Raw genomic sequence first — 19,880 nt, forward strand, 5'->3', positions numbered from 1 at the left:
GGCAAGGAGGTGTGTGTGGGTGTCTGCCCCAACGCGGATGGCCCCAGAATCTGGATTCTCTGAGGTCTGCAGGTTGCTGAGGAAAGTGTCCTCACTCCCAGGCTGTCGGCCACCTCTTCTTGCTACTGTTGGAAGCAAGAAGCTTACAGGTTTCCCTGCTCATCTTTTTCTGTCTCTCCCCTGCTGTGGGCCAGAAGCCAGAGCAACCAGACACTAGGGTACATGGGAGGAGTTCACCCGTGTCAGGGTCCTGCCAGCATGGATTCCGTGAGGATGCTTTGCGGCCAACGGGAGCTCTGGGGCTTAATTCCTGCTCCTGACAAAGCTGCACGTTACCCCCTTCCAGGCACGTGAAGCTTCCCACCTCACACTGCCATGGTGGCCCACATGGGGTGGGATCAGGGATCCCACACAGGAAGCCTCGCTGTGTGACCTTGGACTAATTATTTGACCTCTATGAGCCTCAGTTTCCCAGTCTATAACATGGGATGATATTAGATTCCACTTCTCAAGGTTACCATGTAATAAATAGCCCGAAAATCCAGTGTTGTTGTCATTATTATTAATATCATCATCACTGGGGTCATAACCTAAAAGTTATGAGTTTAAGCCTCATTGAGGCATTAAAAAAAATTTATCAGGCGCAGAGGGCTTTTTAATGATTTATTCCTCTAAGAACAACTGAGGATTCGCTCTTTCCACCGGCTCTGACTCCTAGTCAGGCACGATGTGTCATCTGTTCTCATGTCCCCATGGGTAGGATCCTTAGTAGATGCCCGATGGACAGGTGAGAAAAAGAGAGATCAGATGGGGGGGGGCAGACAAGGTGCACAAAAAATTTTAAACGAGACTCTCTGTGCCGCAAGAGGACTCACTGAGAATAATTTTAATAACTGGTATTCCTGAGGAAGCTGATGGGAGAGAGGTGTGGGGAGAAAGGGATGCTTAAAGAGGAAGGTTCAATTTACACAAATATGATGACTTCGAACTCCCAAGGAAGCACCCCTGGTACTAAGCAAGCTGACCCTTGCTGGGGCCAGACGCCCAGGTGGCCTTCTGAAGCCGGGGCTGGAGTCCTGGTGGGAGGCGAAGCAGGGGTGTGGGCGGGGGCTTGGAGGAGGAGGGGGTGGGCGGGGAGGCGAGGCCTGGCCCGCCCCAGTCCTGCCCCTGGCCCCTGGGAGCTTCCCCCCTGTGTCCGGCCGGGCGAGGGGTTAATGCTATGGCCAGAGGGGAGGCCTGGCGGCCCGGCGGGCTCGGGCCTGGGCTCAGTGGGGTGGGTGGCGCCGCTCAGCCAGGCCCCCGCGGCCCAGCACCTCCCCACTGAACTGGTAGGTGAGCTTCTTCTTGACTTTCTTGACCTCGCCCGTCTTGCCGTAGTTGCGAAGCGCGCGGGCCATCTTCTGGTAGGTCATCTTCTTGCGGTTGCCCTTCTGGATGCCCCAGCGGTGCGCCAGCGCCTCCTTGTGCTTGGACGAGAACTGGAAGGTGCCCTTGTCCTTGTCCACCCACCAGATGCTGTCCTTCATGTCGCCACTGCGCAGCAGGTCCAGCAGGAACTGGTACAGGCGGATCTTCTTCTTGCTGCCTGCGGCCGGAGGTGGTCAGCGCCCACGCGGGGACCCAGTCCGCCTCCCCCTGACCTGGGACCCCCGGGGTGGTCGCTGGGGAAAGGTCGCCAGCGAGCATGCGCACACCCACTGCCACGCTCGGCCTCGGCACACGTGCTCAGACATATGCGCGGGGACGGTCCCAGGCGCCCTCCCGAAACACACGTGAAGACACATGTCATCAAACACTCACGCACTCACACACACACACACCCATACACACGCACTCAGCTCTGTGGCTTGACTGCCGAGTCCGTCGGCCTTGGCCGGGGTGGGTACGGGGCGCAAGGACGGACCGGGTCACGGCTGGGCCCAGGCTGGGTCGGGGGTGGGACTGGGCCCCCTACCTGTCTCCCCATGCAGGAGGCCAGGCCCTGGCTCCAGGCCGTCGGCCTCCCCGTCAGACACCTCCAGTGGGGGGCTCTGCCGCTCGCCCTCCTCCTCATCCGAGCTGGGCTGAGCCGGGGACAGGGAGGGGTACGGGAGGCACATCCGGGGCAGGTAGGAGACCTGGAAAGGTGGCGGAAGGAGGGTTGAGGTCACTGAGGGGCAGTTCAAAGCTCAGGGCTGCCGGGTCGGTGTCGGCTGCATGAGAGAAGAGGGGGTGCTGGCGCGGGGCAGAGGGATTTGGGGGAAGGCTGGGCACCCTGCAGGTCAGGCAGGGTCACCCCACACAGGGGGCAGGTTATGGGGACAAGGGGCCCCTGAATTCCCACCCATCTCCCTGGTTCGGGGCGGCGTGGCCCGGGGAAGGAAGCGCACGGACCGGCAGCAGCCCCGGGGTGAGGAGGCGCTAGAGAGTCAGGCACTGGAGCGAATGGGGCTGGGTAGGCGAGTGGCAAGGGCGCGAAGAGGCGGTGGAGGTCCGTGAGGGTCGTGAAGGTCAGTGGAGGTCACTGACTGGGGTTAGGGTCGGTGGGGAGGAGGAGGGGCCGTAGAGGTCAGTGGAGGTCAGGGCGCAGGGACTTGCGTGCCCGATCCGTGAGGGGTCAGCGAATGGTGGTTGTGGCCACTGGGGGTCGGGAGGGCCCAGGGCCGGGCCTTCAGGCTCAGAAGGATCCGTGGGGACATGGGGATGATCTGGGCTCTGTCCGTGGTGGGGTGAGAGGAGATAAGGGGTGTGAGGTCATGGGGTCAGTCGGGGGGTCAGGAGGCGGCCGTTGGCGCTGTGAGGCAGGAAGCCAAGTTGAGTAAGAGCCCGCGTCAGCTTCCTGCAAAGCGCCGGCCTCACCACAGGCCACAGGCTGGGCCAGGCCAGGCCGGGTGGCCCCGCACGCACCTGGTGGCCAAGGCTGGCATGGGTGGGCGCCATGGGTGTGTCGAGCACGTGCATCTGCTCCAGCTCCATGTGGCGGTAGAGCTGCTGCAGCTGCGGGGCCTGCACGCTCTGCAGCTCCGTGAAGTGGTTCTCGGGGAAGCTCTCGAACTCGCTGTGCATGTGGTGGGGGTGGAAGTCCCAGTAATGGTCTAGAGGGCAGGGCAGGAAAAGCTTATGCTAATTAAAGAATAATAATGCCAGGCCGTGGGCTTCCCTGGTGGCGCAGTGGTTAAGAATCCACCTGCCAATGCAGGGGACACGGGTTCGGGCCCTGGTCTGGAAAGATCCCACATGCCACGGAGCAACTGGGCCCGTGAGCCACAACTGCTGAGCCTGCGCGTCTGGAGCCTGTGCTCCGCAACAAGAGAGGCCACGATAGTGAGAGGCCCACGCAACGCAATGAAGAGTGGCCCCCGCTCGCCGCAACTGGAGAAAGCCCTCGCACAGAAACGAAGACCCAACACAGCCAAAAATAAATAAATTAATTAATTAAAATAATAATAATAATAATGCCAGGCCGTATTACCATATAATAATCGCCACGGGCCAGGCTGGACTGCAAGTTGACATTAATCATCTCACCACCCACCCTGTTGTTTTCCGACCCCCATTCTGTAGATGAGGATACTGAGGCTTGGAGGGGCTACATAGCACGCCTGCGGTCAAAGGCCTCATCAGTGGCAGAGCTGGGACCCAGGTCCGAGGCAAAGGCTTTGTTCTCAACAACTGTTCTACCCTGCCACGCATGCGATCACAAGGACGCAGGCCTTTGAGCCAAAGAGTCCGAATCCTGGCTCTGCCGTTTACTTTGCGTGTGACCTCAAACATGTGCATGGACCCCTCTGGCCTCCGTTGACTCACCTATAAAGTGGGGATAATAGTTACCGGGAGGATACAAATGAGTTCACAGTTGTAAAACCTCCTAGCCCCAGAGTCGGCCCTTGGGGAATGTTGAGTCCCCTCTCCTCCCCTTAAGACACAGCAGCGGTTCCTGAGCTGACTGGCTGCCCACCGTCACAGCTCACGGCCTTGTCACATGGCCAAGGTGTGACTACAAAGTCACAGGGCTGACATTCCTCACACGCCAGAACTTGTCTGGGCTCCCGGTACCGCCCCCTCAAGGCCATGTCCTTGGGCAGCTCCACCTGTGTTCCAGCAAAATTGCCGGGACCCGAGGCTTTCCCAGAAACTCCCTGGTGGGTGCCTTCAGAGTTTGCGGTAGGGTGGCTTTGAGTTTGGGGAATAGCTACGTGCCACTGGGAGCCCTGCCTGGGACTGGAGCCGGCCTTCAACATGGTTTCTCTGGGCACCATTTCCAGGAACAAAAACTGCCACATGTCTGAGGACTTCCTGGGGTCCAAAAGAAGATGTGGTGATAAAGTGACCAGAGGGATTTTCTCGTGTGACCAAAGAGGGAGTGTACAGGGTGCTAAGTCAGGATGGTGTCTCCAGGACAAGTACAGGGCCCTGTAGAGGGACCATCACCAGCCTGGTGTGCGTGTGTGTGCGCGTGCGTGTGTGTCTGTCTCCCTCTTTCTGTTTCTTTCTCACAAACACGTACTCACTCACACATCCCTAAGAAATGACATGTGTTGTTTTGGCTCTGCACTGGTCATCAGGAGACTCACTTTCGAATCCTGCTCTCTGGTGGCTTTGCTGTGTGACCCTGGACAAGACATTTTATCTCCCTGAGCCTCTGATTCCCCACTGCAAAAGTCAGAGACCCAACTGAGTGGTTACTGAGGTCCGGTCCACGTGTGGAATCATTTGAACCCACAATCCAGGCTCCCACCTCCGTGAAGCCGCATGGCATAGGAGAGAGAAAGTACATGATTTGGCCAGAGCTGGGTTTGAATGCTGACTCTGCCACTTAGCCCTGAGCGACACAGGTCATTCTACTTCTCTATGCCTGTTGCCTCAGTTGTGAGATGGAGCTAATAATTACACCCATCTCATAGGCTTGCTGTGAGGATTAAATGAGCTAATGCCCGCAAAGCACTTAGAACAGAACATGACACAAAATAAGACTCAGTAAAACATTAACTATCATCATCATTAGAGTAATTAGTATTATTAATGTTTAATGCTCTCTTTAGAGAACCTAAATCAGCACTTGAGCGAACAGCAGATGCTTTAATATGTGTTAGTTCCTCATCTTCCCTTGCTCCCTGCCACCTTAGTCTGTGGCCCAGAGAAAGAGTTTGAGGGCCCTGGCTGTCACTTTCTCCCAGAGGCTGGAGTTGGGGGCCCAGCGTCGCACCGAGGGCAGGGACTGGTTTTGTTCGCCTCTGTGTTCCCAGTGTCTAGACGCAGTAGGCACTGAACAAACATTTCTGGATGAATGGATGAATGAGCAAACCCTATCCTCTTAAGAACTCTGACTCTCCTTCAGAAAATTATCCAAATCTGAAGGGAAAACAAAACACGGCAACATTGAATTTGTACTTTCATCTTGCTGTGAGTTAACAAGACCCAGAAATTCTCCACTTGCTTTGGGAGAGTTGGCTTTGTCTTTTAGAGAGGGGCTCTTTGTGGCTCTGGGATTTGGTGAGTGGATCCAGGTTCCTCTTTAGCTGTAGAACTGCCCTCCAGCCCCACTCCTGGCCCTTCCCATTTTTGCCTTCTCCTGCCCAGGCTGAAGTGCCCAGATCGTTATAGAATGCCTTATCCTGCCCACCAACCCCACACGCTCACACCTACTCCAATTCTGGGTTGGGGAGCCCCTGAGTTCTGTCTTTCTCTCCTGCTCCCCACCTCTGTTCTAGCTCCTCATGAGACCCACGGGCTCACTCTGGTGGGCACAGCCTGAGGCCGGCACTTTCCATAGCAGGTCTCAGTACACCCACATCAGAGTCACTTTGGGGGCTGGAAAAGCCTGCAGGTTTGGGGCCCACTGGAGACCCACAGAATCAGCAGCGCCAACAGGATACCTGGGAATCTGGCCTTTAAGAGGATCCTAAGGAGGTCCCTTGGCTCGCTGAGGCTCTGGAACCCTGCCCCAGGGTCCCCTGAAAGCTGCAACAGAGACTCTTGGGCTACACTTAAGGTTTCAAAAAGCCCAACGGAAACCTCGCCTTCACCCTTGATTTGAGGGCTCAGGCATTTATGTAATAAATGCTGTCTGTTTGGCAGGCAGAGACGTTCCAAGGATGGGGCCCTCTGAAGGAACACAATGCCAGGAGTCCATTCTAATGCAAATGTCAGCACTCCTGGGCTCTTTGGACCTCATTTCTGGATGACTGTTCATGAATGCATTGCTTTATCCCTTTTTGTCACTTCAAGAGGTCACCCAGACTATCCTGCACCTTACGCCCCTTTAGCATGACTCTGCTCCTCAAAAGAATATAGTGTCATTTGCATATCTGGAGATAGCTCTGGACCCTCCCTTCTACAGCCTGTTAGGCACCCAACACATACTAGGCCTCAATCAATATTTGATTAAGTGACCAATAAATGTTAACTTTTAATGTGTTTTTTATGTACCAGGCACTGTGCTAAGTACTTAATCCACATTATCTCATTTAACCCTCACCTTAGCTCTGACAAGGTGGCCACTATAGTATGATCTTCCTTTTGCATATGAGGAAACTATGACTCAAAGACATTATGTCCCTTGTCCACAGACAGTCATTGGTAGAGTCAGGATCCAAACCCACCTATGTATGACTCCAGGGACTAAACCCTTACCACTATGCCATACCACCTCTGAGGAAAAAGACTGCTAATGAAAGCTTTAAGTAAGGCCCATGGTGACAGAGAGAATTTACAGGCTGCTCTTATCCATCTGTCTGTCTACCATCATTTACCCCTCGTTCATTATTCATCATCCAACATCATCCACCCATCATCCATCCATCCACCCATCCATCCGTCCATCTGTCCATCCATCATCCAACCATAATCCATCCATCATCCACCCATTCATCATCCATCATTTAATCCATCCATCCATTATCCATCCATCCATCCTTCCATCCATCACTGAACCTTCATTCATCCAGCCAGCAATTACCCATTTACCAAAATCTTTCACTTTCTCCCTCTAAACCAGCTCCCAATCTGGGACCAAAGTCCTGCCCACACATCCCTATTCTAATGCAGTTTTTTGGTGTCACTAATACCTGCATGTCACTAGGACAAAAATAAAATGATATTTAAAACAACCCCCCACCCCCCTCCCCCCCAATACACAAAATTCAAGCCTTAAGTGTCATTCAGTTGACCTTTCCTCCTCAGAGCAGAAACCCCAGCCTGAAGCCAGGGCTCACCCCAGGGAAGGAGAAGTAAGATCAAGATAAGAGAAGGAAGATGAGGAATTAAGAAAGCAAGGGATGAGAAGAAAACCTTCACAGGAAATCACAGACCATTGGACGAGGGCTCCTTAAGCCCAGCCCTCCTGCAAATTGTTCAGATATGGAAACTGAGGGCCAGAGAGCAGAGAGTTCCAGGTCTCTTGTTCCTTGTTACTTTCTACATCGTATCCTAACTATTAAGGTTTTAGTTATTTCCCTTGTTACAAAGATATAGGACCTGTGTTTTATTCACTCTACAGCACCTAGCAATGTGCCTGGCATGTAAAAGATGCTTAACATATATTTATTAGATGTATAAGTCAGTGGGAGATGCATGGAGGGTTTGGTAGGGGGAAGGAAGAACACTTGGAAAGGTGAATGAATGGATGATTAGATGAATATGTGAATAAATTGGTGGATGGTCTATTGTGTGAAAAGATGAATAAGTGTTTGGAAAGATAGAAGGACAAGAGAAGGGTCATACTTTGGAACTACATTTCCTTCAACAATCCCACTGCAAATAGCAAATCCTATCACACCCATTTGGATGGCTACTATCAAAAAACAGAACAACAAGGACCTATTGTATAGTGCAGAAAATTATATTCAATATCTTGTAATAACCTATAATGGAAAAGAATCTGAAAAAGAATATATATGACTCAGTGAATCACTTTGTTGTACACCTGAAACTAACACAACATTGTAAATTAACTATACTTCAATTTAAAAAATGGTTAAAGGAACAGAAAATAACAAGTGTTGGCAAGGATGTGGAGAAATGGAATCCCTGTTCAGTGTTGGTAGGAATGTAAAATGGTGCAGCCACTATGGAAAACAGTATGGTGGGTCCTCAAAAAATTAAAAATAGAATTACCTTATAATCCAGCAGTTCCACTTCTGGGTATATATCCCAAAAGAACTGAAAGCAGGATCTCAAAAAGATATTTTTATACCCATGTTCACAGCAGCATTATTCACAATAGCCAAAAGGTAGAAGCAAGCCACGTGTCCATCAACGGATGGATAAACAAAATTTGGTATATACATACGATGGAATATTATCCAGCTTTAAAAAGGAAGGAAATTCTGACCTATGCTGCAACATCGATGAACCTTGAGGATATTATATGCTGAGTAAAATAAGTCAGTCACAAAAAGAGAAATACTGCATGATTCCATGAATATGAGGTAGTTACTGTAGTCAAGTTCATAGAAACAGAAAGTAGAATGGTGGTTGCCAGGGTCTGAGGGGAGGGGGCAATGGGGAGTTATTGTCTAATTGGTACAGGGTGTCAGTTTTGCAAGATGAAAAGAGTTCTGGAGATGGTTGGTGGTGACGGTTGCACAACAATGTGAATGTTTTTAATGCCACTGAACTGTACATTTGAAAATGGTTAAGATAGTAAATTTTATATTATGTGCATTTTATCACAGTTTAAAAATAATAATAATAAATAGCAAATCCTATGAGCCCCACCTTCAGAATCTATCCTAAATCTGTCTGCTCCTTTCTTTTTTTTTCCTTTTCTTTTTTTTTGGCCACACTGTGCGGCTTGTGGGATTTTAGTTCCCCGACCAGGGATCGAACCTGGGCTCTCAGCAGCGAGAGCACAGAGTCCTAACCACTGGACTGCCAGGGAAGTCCCTGTCTGCTCCTTTCTGTCTCTCTCGCCACCACCTTTGTCCAAGCCACCGTCATCTCTCGCCTGGATTATTCCAGTGGTTTTCTACTGTGCTTTCCCCCCGTTCCTACTCTTGTCTCCTCTCCATCTATTCTCCACACAGCAGCCAGAGTGATCTTTTTAAAAGCTTATTCAGTGGAACCACTAGGTATTGGGAGAAGATACTGAAAACTTCCAGAGAGACAAAACAAAACCAAACAGAAAAGAAAAAAAACCCAAAAATGGTTACATTCAAAAAGAGGACATAGAATGACATCAGATTTCCTAAGAAAAACTCTAGTAACCAGAAGACAGTAGAGAAATGCTTTCAATTTCAGTGAGAAAAAAAATGATTTTTAACTTAGATTTCTGTACACAGCCAAACTACTGTTAATCAAGTGAGAGCATAAAGACACCAGGTAAAACAAACAACAAGAACAAAACCTTACCTCCCATACATCCTTTCTTAGGAGAGTATAATGAGAAGAGTAATAAATCCTTATATAGTGTTCACTGTTCTAAGCATTTTAACTGTAGTAACTCATTCCATCCTTACAGCAATCCTGTGAAGTAGGTATCATTAAGAAGAAGTTGAGGGACTTCCCTGGTGGCGCAGTGGTTAAGAATCCGCCTGCCAATGCAGGGGACACGGGTTCGAGCCCTGGTCCGGGAAGATCCCACATGCCACGGAGCAACTAAGCCCATGCGCCACAACTACTGAAGGCTGTGCGCCTAGAGCCTGTGCTCTGCAACAAGAGAAGCCACCGCAATGAGTAGCCCGCACACCACTACGGAGAGCAGCCCCGCTCTCTGCAACTAGAGAAAGCCCGCGCACAGCAACGAAGACCCAACGCAGCCAAAAATAAATAAATAAATTTATAAAAAGAAAGAAATTGAGGCACAGAGGGGTGAGACCTCTTGCCCGAGGTCACCCCACCCAGTAGCGAGGAGATGGGGCGTGACTCCCAGCAGCCCGGCTGCAGCGTGAGGGCTCCATCTCCCTGTCACACTGACCCTCAGAAACACAGCGACGAGAAAGTGCAGGTAATCAAAGTACGCCACGTGGCTCGGCTGTGAGTAATATTCACATGGTCCTAATAACGGAAAATTCAGATACTGATTTAACAAAAGTTAGAATACAGAGGAAGACAAACGCTGTATGATCTCACTTATAGGTGGAATCTAAAAAAAGCTAAATTCAGAAAAAGAGATCAGATTTGTGGTTGCCAGAAGTAGTGGTGGGGAGAGGGACAGGGGAAATTGGGTGATGGTGGTCTAAGGTACAAACTTCCAGGTGTAAGATAAATAAGTCCTGGGGATGTTATGTACACAATGACTATAGTTAACACTGCTGTGTGGCAACTTCGAAAGTCAAGAGAGTTTCGCCTAAAAGTTCTCATCACAAGGGGAAAAAAAATTTTTTTTTTAATTTATTTATTATCATTTATTTTTTTTGGCTGCGTTGGGTCTTCGTTGCTGCGTGCAGGCTTTCTCTAGTTGTGGCGAGCGGGGGCTACTCTCCGTTGTGGGGCGCGGGCTTCTCATTGCGGTGGCTTCTCTTGTTGCGGAGCACAGGCTCTAGGCGTCCGGGCTTCATTAGTTGTGGCACGAGGGCTCAGTAGTTGTGGCTCATGGGCTCTAGAGCGCAGGCTCAGTAGTTGTGGCGCACGGGCTTAGTTGCTCCGCGGCATGTGGGATCTTCCTGGACCAGGGCTCGAACCCATGTCCCCTGAATTGGCAGGCGGATTCTTAACCACTGTGCCACAAGGGAAGCCCGGAAAAACATTTTTTTGTAACTATATGAGGTGATGGATGTTAACTAAACTTATGTGGTAATCATTTCACAATGTACATGTGTGTGAGGTCATTATGCTGTCACACCGTAAACATATACACTTATGTTGTATGCCCATTACAGCAATAAAATGAAAAAGAAGGAAAAAAGTTACTATAAGTATCTTGGTATATGTGGAGAAGTGTGAGTGTGAGTGTGTGTGTGTGTTATAAATACCTAGAAAGTCAAGTTCTCATCTTTCATAGTACAAGTGAATAGATGCCTCAAAGTAAAAAATCAAGCTAGATTCATCTCCACCTAGCATATAGAAAGTACTCAATAAATGTTTGTGAATGAATAAATAAATGCTGTTCTAAGTCTCTATTTCAGATCTTCATATATACACTTACATAGCCCTGTAATAGAAAGACTGGAGAAATAGCTTTTATCTATCTCTGGTTGCTATGTATGCCATGGAGGAATGACTATGATAAGTTTATGTAAAAAGTAGCAGATTGCAGAACAGCATGATACTACAGTCCATTTTTGAATGGATAGAATATGCACATGTGGACATATACACTTACAAACATACAGGATTATACATGTCAAATAAAATATCTGCAAGGATAGACCAAGGTGCTGTCAGGGAAGAGTAAGAACGGGAAGAGGGTAATATTTCACTTGATATGCTGTTGTATTTTTAAATTGTTTGCAATGGGTATTTCTTGTTTTAATAATTAAAATTAAACATTTACAATTTATTTAGATTTTCGCCACACACACACTCACACACACACACACACACACACACACACACAAAGGTTATTCAGATCATGTCATTTCCCTGCTCAGAACCCTCCAATGGCTTCCCATTAGATGCAGGATAAAACCCAAACTTCTGCCACGGCCAACACGCCCTGCATGATCTGCCCCCTGCAGACCCTTCTGGCTTCATTTTGTTTCTGCCTGTGCTCACTGGCCACTCTGGTCCTCGGAGGAGGTCCCTCCTGCTCTTGCACTTGCTCTTCTCTCTCCCTAGAACACCTGTCCCTACCTGCCTTGACATTCACTTTCCTTCCCTGCACTCAGATTTCCACTCAACTGCCACCTCCTCAGAGGCCTTCCTTGACCACCCAATTAAAGTGTCCCCCACCTAGACACTCCGAATCACATTACTCTACTTTCCATAGGACTTATTAGTACATGTCTGTTAATTTGATTTTTCACTGTCTCTCTCCCTCACTGTAAGCTCTACAAGAGCAGTGGCCTTGCCTGGCCTGCTCATCATGGAACCTCCAGTGCCTAGAACAGTTTCTGGCACATGGCATGTAATCAGAGATTATTTGGTGGATGAACAAATGAGGGGATGAGTGGACAAGTGGATTGTACAATAAGCGTTGGAAGGATGGGTGGGTGAGTAGGTGGCTGGGTGGATGGGAGGGGAGTGGATGGATGGGTGAGTGGGTGCCTGGCTGGCTGTCATCTGGGCCATTGGAAAATGACCCAGTTGATCTGTCACAGAACCTTCTGTGCTTCTCTACTCTCTCAGCTGCTTCATCCCTCCCACCTGGGGGGATTCAGTAAAGCTAACCTACTATGTCCTGAAAGTTTACTGGGCCTTGTACTCAGTATATTACCTCATATATTACATGTGTTAACCTCATTTAATTATTGCAACTCTGTGGAGTGTTTTCATGCCCTCAGTTTTATAGATGAAGAAACAGGGGCTCAGAGGGGTTAAGTCACTTGCTCCAAGGTTACACACTAGTGAGTGATGGAGCCAGGACTAGACCCAGGTCTGGCCCCAGTGCCTTTTCACTAAGCCTCACCACCTAAAAATACAGATGCAGAGGACATGCAGGAACAGGTGGGAGAATGTGCGGGTGTCTCTACTCTTGAGTCCTCAGAGAATACCTTCCAACAGATATTAAGAAGGGACAGAACAGATGGCCAGGTGGGCCATGATGGCAGGGGTGTGGCAGGGAGGCGGGGGTTGGTGAATAGGGACCAGAACACCTGGGGATGCTGGAGGAGTCTATGAAGGGTTTGGGTCTGAAGGACCCAAATGGGAAGCTCACACATCCAATTAGGAGTCATTCCTAGAGCCCCACCCCAGATATAAGGGATCTGCCTGATCACTGAGCCAGGAAAGCACTGGCTTTCTCTAAAGTTCTCACTCCATCAGCCCACCCCAGGCCTAGCTGGTTTCTAGATATATAAACCCATAGCACACCCATATCACAGGAGGAGAAAATGAGGCTTCAATAGACCCAAAAGAAATGCACCCAAACCCAGTGAAACTGAGAAGGGGTCAGGCCAGAGGAGAAAGGATCCCTAATGCTGGAAGGGGTCAGAGGTAGCCCTGAGCTTGCTGGGACCCGAGCTGTCCTGCTGCCTGAAGCCACCAGGGGGCGCCAGTCCTCAAGCAGGGACCTTCTCTGGTCCCGAACTGCTTGGTGGAAGGGTGTGCCCGCAGGTCTCTGGATCAGGGAGACCCAGCCCTTGACCCTGGCAGGGGGGGATCTGGGGATAGAGTTGGATGAGGGACACTCTCTAAATTGTCTGGATTTTCCACAGAGAGGATGCAGTTCTTGTAGAATTATAAACAAGCTTAAACGGATGAGAAAAAGGATATTTTTAAAGACTTTCTAGCCCTAGAGTTCTGAAAGAAGCCTGTGTGTTCCCAGAAATGACCTTGAAGTACATCCACCACCTACTCTCAAGACACAGCTTCCAGGTATAGTCTTTACAGTAGTTGTCAGGTGTGAGTTCCAGCTGAAACTGTTCGCAAGGTTTGGCATCTGGATGTGAGGGCCCTAAATAAGGACTCACCACAAATGGCATCTCTGGGTGTGGCCGTCAGGTTTAAACTGCCATAGATGTGCCAGCAGAATGGAGCTACGGGTGTGAATGGCTCCCAGGTGTGGCCCTCAGGTGTGAAACCTTCCTCAGCTGTGGCACATAGCATGCCTGTCCCTCTGGGACTGCAGAAACCCCAGTGTCTGGCCTGCCCAGGTCGCAGACCCCCCCCAAAGAATCCTCCAGTGAAGACCTGTTAACTGGGCCACCTGGCCTTTGGTCCAGAGATGTCCCATCACTATACCAAGATCCACCTCAGGTAACCTCTCTTATCTCCCTGCCCAGGTCCCAGGCACTGAAGGCCTCTCTCTCCTCCCCTGAATTTGCTTCAGGATCAAGGCTGGGCCTTGGGGGAGCACAGTTAGACCCAGATGGAAAACGCCCCTGGCCCAGGCCCCATCCTCACCCCCATCCCGAACAGACTGGGGGCTTCAGCCCCTGCTGAATGAGGGAGTCCTCAGAGCCTTTCCTTTAGCTCAGCAGCTCTCACATAGGAGCGGTTCTGCGCCCCCCCCCCCCCAGGGGACACTTGGCAATGCTGGAGACATTTTTGGCTGTCGTGTTTGGCAGTACCGCTGGCATCTAGTGGGTGGAAGCCAGGGATGCTGCCAGATATCCTACAATGCACAAGACAGGCCTCACAACATAGAATTATCCAGCCCAAATGCCAACAGACAAATTCTGCTCGCCACACACAGCAGGGAGCGGGGCTGCACCAGCAAGGAGGTGGGGGGGAGTGTGTGTGTGTGAGACAAGAACGGAGAGGAAGACGGGGAATTGGGGGAGGGGAAGCTGAGAAAGCACTGGACCTGGAGCAGACCGACAGAGCTGGGTCCCACTGACCGTCTGTGCCACCTTGTACAAGTCCCGTAGCCGCTTAGCTTGTTTCCTCGTATGTAAAAATGCCAAAAGTGTTCGGCAAGAAGATAGATGTGGAAGAAGCTAACCCGTGCCTGGATACGCCAAGCATGTTCCATAAACGCAGCCTGGGGGTGCGGGGTGTTGGGAAGCAGGAGTGTCGGGGATCGGGGTAGTGAATTCACATCCCCAAGAGCTAACTGGATCTGATTCTCAGAGTTCCAAAGAAGCCCTGGGAACGAGGCTCCTTTCCCTTCTCCCCGGAACCCAGCAGTGCTCAGGTGCGCAGGCCAGGCTGGGGAAGTGGGGCTGGGCCGGGGCCCGGTACTCACCGCTGTGGCTCTCTCCATCACTGCTGAGATAGGGGTAATATTCGTGCGTTTGGCGTTGGTAGAGATCCGTGTCATAAGGAACTAGATCTTCCGATGGCTGCTGAGAGAGGAGGGAGTCAGGGCTGGGATTGTGGTCGGGAGACTGTCTGTATCAGGCTTACAGCCCTCTCTCTGCTTGGAACTGGGAGAGGCCACAGAGAGTGGAAGAGGGGGACCCAGGGGAGCAAGAGCCTTGGCTCCTGCAGGAAGGGGGTGACAGGGACCCTGGAGGTCAGAGGTCAAAAGAGGACCAGGTCTGAGAGGACAGCCCAGCTGCTCCCCACGTCACCTCACACTCATACTCACATTCCAGCATGTGCCCGGATCCCAGCCCCACACACTCACCCTCTCACGGTCACACTGATATGCCTACACCCCCCAAATACATACATACTCCCCATGACACACTTCTACCCACACTCCCACATGCGACCTCTCACCCCCTCGTCCACTCAGAGCCCTCACACTCGCTCTAGGGGGCACTCACACTTACACACACTTGTCATCACACACACACACCATTATGCACCCACCTGTAGGCACACGCAGGGTCACTGGGATTAACGCACGTATCCACCCACTTGCCTGCAAGTGCACTAAACCACACATTCATACCCGCGCCCTTCCTCGGTCACTCACACGCCACACTCACCCCACGGCACACACGCTTGTCCTCCTGCTACAGCCCCGCCCTGACACCCACTCTCTCTCTTAGCTGGTGCCCAGGGCCACCACCATGACCAGTGGCCGTTCACACTGATGGATTTTACAGGACTCACCCAGGCAGGGCAGGTTTGGGGGCCTCTCCCTCCTCCCCCTCCTCCCGACACCCTCCCTGGGATGCTCCCTGGTCTTCCTCCCCGCGCCCCGCCCCACTGACACAGGGAATGCACACCCGGAGGCTTCCCAACGGTCATCAGGCCTTTCCTCCCCCGCACAGTGTGTGCCCGAGGATTGCACAACAGTAACTCTGGCCCTCAGGGCTTGGTTTGGCAACCAGGGCTGCCTTGGTAGCCCACCCTCCAAGGACCCACTCCGAGTAGCCCCTGGGCTGGGGCGAGGTGTGGGAGCCCAATAGGATGTGCCTCCTGCCCCGCTCTAGCTGGAGTTCAGGGATTCAGAGGTCAAGGGTCAGAGACAGGGTGGCTGAACCCCAGGGCCTGTGGCTTTCTGGAGGCAGAGCTGGCTCTTCTCGGGACCACCTCTGTCACCCCTGCCGCTCCCCAGGTCGGGGGAGGGTGGGCCAGGGCCAGGTGCTGGTTCTGTGTCCGGCCCAGGGAGGAACCTGGCACTGAGCTTGCAGGCAGTGCAACCCCACAGCAGGATGTCAAGCCCGGGGTGCCTCCCCCAGGCTCTGAGGCCCGGCTGGGGTGGGGCGGGGGTAAGGGAGCTGCCTCTAGGCCGGGAAAGCTGAGTCAGGTGGGCAGGCCCTGCCAAGCCCTTCCCGTCTCCCCCCAGAGCTCCCCACCCTGGCTGAGTTGGGACAGGGTGGGAAAAGGGAGAGGGGTCCTCTCAGAGGGACCCGGGTCTGACACCTGCCGAAGGCTGCAACTGTCACTGAGAGCAGCAGCAGAGGGGGTCTGCCCCAGACGGCTGCCCTTCCCTCCCCGGGGTCCCCCGGGACTCCTGCTTCTTCACCTCCAGCCTCAGCCCTGCCCCCACCCCAGGCTCCCCCCTTGACCTCTCCCAGCTCCTACCCCAGCCCCAATCTCAGCCCCGGGATGTGCCCAGCACCAACCCCTGCCCTCCACTCCCTGATCCCCAGCCAGAGCCCACCCCTAACTGCGTGGCTAGTCTCTGCTCCCCTCACTGCTCCGGCCCAGCGCCTGCCCCGACCCCTGCCTCTGCCACTCAGGGCCCAGGGCCCAAGCCCCAGACCCTTGGGTCAACAACAGTGTCCTCTGTGCCAGGCCCCAGGCTGGCTGGTGGGGACCCAGGCTTAAGGCAGCCTCAGTCTCCAGAAGCACCCAGGCCACCTCTGGCCTCTTGCCGCCCGCCCTCAAGCCCGTACTGTCCTGGGGACTGGCATCCCCCCACAACCAGTCTCCCCATTTCCTCTGCCACCACCTCCCTGCCGCCACCCTCACCATCCTCAGCCCAGCACCCTGCCGTGGAGCTCCGGCCTGCCACCCAAGCCCCATCTATAAATAACTGTTCAGGCCCCACCGATCACAGCTCCACCATGGGCTCAGCCCTCAGCCCGCCAGGGCACGCTCCGAGGAAGCCAATGGCCCCCTTGCTGGGTCTCAGGCCGGGAGCTCCAGGGAGGAAACACCAACTTCCCACTGATAGTGGGAGGGCAGCCGGCGGGCTGGCAGGCAAGCTGGCGGGCGTCCGAGGGCCACAGGTTGGGCTGGTGGAGGAGTCCCAATACTCACAGGGGGGACGAGGGGAAACCCTTCCATTTTGCACGCCTGTAACATCCAGCCGAGCTCCGAGCCGGTCAGGTCCCCTGCCTTGGTGGGGGCCAGTGCGGAGCCCCTGGGGATGGGGCGCCCCGTCGGGGGCTGGACGGACTCAGGGCGGGTACAGGGCTCAGGCCTGCCCCTTGAGCTACAGGAGCCCTGGGTGAGCCCCCTCCCTTGACATTGCAGGGCCAGCGCAAGTTCCTGATTTTATCGAAGGCCTGCCGCTGGGAGATAGTCCCCTTGGGGTGACATCACCACCCCAGCCCGTTTGCATAAATCTCTTGCGCTACAGGAAGTCTCTGGCCGGCTGGGGCAGGTGGTGCTCCAGGGGCTGGCCTGGGAGGCCATGGGGGCCAGGCCCCCTGCCCAGAGGAAGCTGGGACTGTGAGGGGTGGCCTTGAGGGCTGGGGTGGGGAGGAAGAGTGGGAGGGAGGAAGGCTGGCTCCACCACCAGAGGCCTTTCCTGCGCCCAGGCCCTGCAGAGGCTCTCTAACCTCTAACCCCTAACCCCACATATACCTGCTTCTCTTGAGACCCCCACGTGGCCAACGGTCACTTCCTTGGGGTCAGAGCTGTTAAGGGTGGCCTCTTGGGGTCTCTGCTTTCTGGGGTCAGCCTGGCTGGCCGAGGGCTCTGATCCAGCAGAGTGCCAGGCCTGGCTCTTCCTGGGCCCGTAGGACCCCAACCCCTGGGTTCCATCCAGCCTGGGGCTGGGCTCCCGGGCAGGGTCCTCAGCACAGCGCCGCTTTCCCCTTCCCTCCACCAGCTTCCCTTCCACCAGAAGCGTTCTTACACCCTCCCCTCCCAGCTTCCTACGTACCACCACTTCTTCCAAATCCCTAGGTGCTGTACTCCCAGCCCAGATTTCTCAGTGTCTCCTCCCCTTAACAATGCCTTAATATCAATCTAGTCTTCCTAGTTTACAAACTTTTCCTGTCTGTCCATCCATTCATCTATTTTCCCATCCATTTGTTTATCTGTCTGTTTGTCGATCCATCTATCCACCCACCAATCCAGTCATACATTTGTCTATCAGTTTATCCAACTGTGCATTCATTCACCCGTTTATCTGTTAGTCTGTCATCCATCCACCCATTTGTTTATCTACTTGTCCAAGTAGCCATCTATATGTTCATATATCAGCCCATCCATCTGTTATTCATCCACATTTCCATCTGTTTATCCACTTGATGTCCAGCTATCAATCTGTTCATCCATTGGTCCTTTTCATCCACCTATCCATCCATCCATTCATCCATTCATCCATCTATCCATCCATCCATCCACTTATCCATCCATCCATCCATCCATCCATCCACTTATACATCCATACATTCATGCATCCATCCATCCATGTATCCTGCCAGTATTAATTGAGTTCCAGGCTTTATGCTGAGTGCTGGGAGAAGAGAAAGATACTGGACAAGATCCCTGCCTTCAGGGAATTCCTGATCTAGTCTGGAGGGCAGAAGGATGAATAGAGACATTTTTTGATCCATTGATCTTGGTGAGTCCACTTCTCTTGGGGAAGAACTTCTTGAGCATTCAGTTTCCTCCCCTGTGTAGTCTAAGTCTTTGCTTTATATCCCCTTCCCACTAAGACTAGCCAGCCTCCTTCCTGTCAGTGGAATCCCAGACGCCCAAGTGTTTCTTTACTTGCAGCAAAGACCAGGGATTCACAGGTCTGGGTTCACCATTAGATCTATTTCACCTACATCTTCACTGATTTTTTGCATCCACACTTGGGACTCTCCAAGGGGTCCACGTCACTGGTCCTCAGGACTCCCTAGGTACCTGACCAAGGTTCTTCACCAAGAGGAGGGGAGAGGCGGGCTGACTTGGCATCAGCTCCATCCCTGTCCCCACTTTCCCATCAACAAGGCCTAGGGACTTCCCTGGTGGCGCAGTGGTTAAGAATCTGCCTGCCAATGCAGGGTTCGATCCCTGGTCCGGGAAGATCCCACATGCCGCGGAGCAACTAAGCCCATGCGCCACAACTACTGAGCCTGTGCTCTAGAGCCTGTGAGCCACAACTACTGAGCCTGTGCTCTAGAGCCCGCGAGCGACAACTGCTGAGCCTGCATGCCACAACTACTGAAGCCCATGTGCCACAGCTACTGAAGCCTATGTGCCTAGAGCCCGTGCTCCGCTACAAGAGAAGCCACCGCAATGAGAAGCCCGCGCACCGCAATGAAGAGTAGCCCCCGCTCGCCACAACCAGAGAAAGCCCTCACACAGCAACAAAGACCCAACACAGCCAAAAATAAAATAAATTAATTAAAAAAAAAAAAAAAAAAAAGAAGGCCTAGTCCCAGCTGACTGGCTGTGTGTGGGGTTGGCTCTACTGCATGAGAACCAGGTCCTGCTTGATGTGTTCATTCATTCTTTCATTCATTCATTCTTATCTTGGTTTGTTTTGTTTATATGCTTATTTATCTACTTATTCATTCATTTAATCACTTTTTCTAAAAAATTAATTAATTTATTTATTTTTGGCTGCATTGGGTCTTCGTTGCTGTGCCCAGGCTTTCTCTAGTTGCGGCGAGCGGGGGGCTACTCTTCGTTGCGGTGTGCGTGCTTCTCATTGCGGTGGCTTCTCTTGTTGCGGAGCACGGGCTCTAGGTGCGTGGGCTTCGGTAGTTGTGACACACGGGCTCAGTAGTTGTGGTGCACGGGCTCAGTTGCTCCGTGGCATGTGGGATCTTCCCAGACCAGGGCTCAAACCC

General features: G+C 52.4%; 1 protein-coding gene across 3 annotated transcripts in view; it reads right to left on the bottom strand.

Annotated features, from left to right (window-relative positions):
* Positions 1 to 648: 648 nt before the first annotated feature.
* Positions 649 to 19,880, bottom strand: part of SPI1 (Spi-1 proto-oncogene) — a 30,397-nt gene continuing 11,165 nt past the window's right edge. The window contains exons 1-5 of one of the 3 annotated variants that reach the window (XM_082410846.1): positions 17,125 to 17,286; positions 14,708 to 14,804; positions 2,887 to 3,074; positions 1,955 to 2,117; positions 649 to 1,585 (exon numbers count right to left, since the gene is read on the bottom strand). In XM_082410846.1, coding sequence (XP_082266972.1) covers positions 1,266 to 1,585; positions 1,955 to 2,117; positions 2,887 to 3,074; positions 14,708 to 14,804; positions 17,125 to 17,169 — 813 coding nt within the window. In that variant the 5' untranslated portion in view covers positions 17,170 to 17,286 and the 3' untranslated portion in view covers positions 649 to 1,265. Of the gene's footprint in view, positions 1,586 to 1,954; positions 2,118 to 2,886; positions 3,075 to 14,707; positions 14,808 to 17,124; positions 17,287 to 19,880 lie in introns of those variants that run through there. The other 2 variants (XM_082410845.1, XM_082410844.1) reach the window with 2 other exon arrangements.

Source organism: Balaenoptera physalus (genome assembly GCF_965194825.1).
Source record: "Balaenoptera physalus genome assembly, chromosome: 10".
NCBI lineage: Eukaryota > Metazoa > Chordata > Mammalia > Artiodactyla > Balaenopteridae > Balaenoptera > Balaenoptera physalus.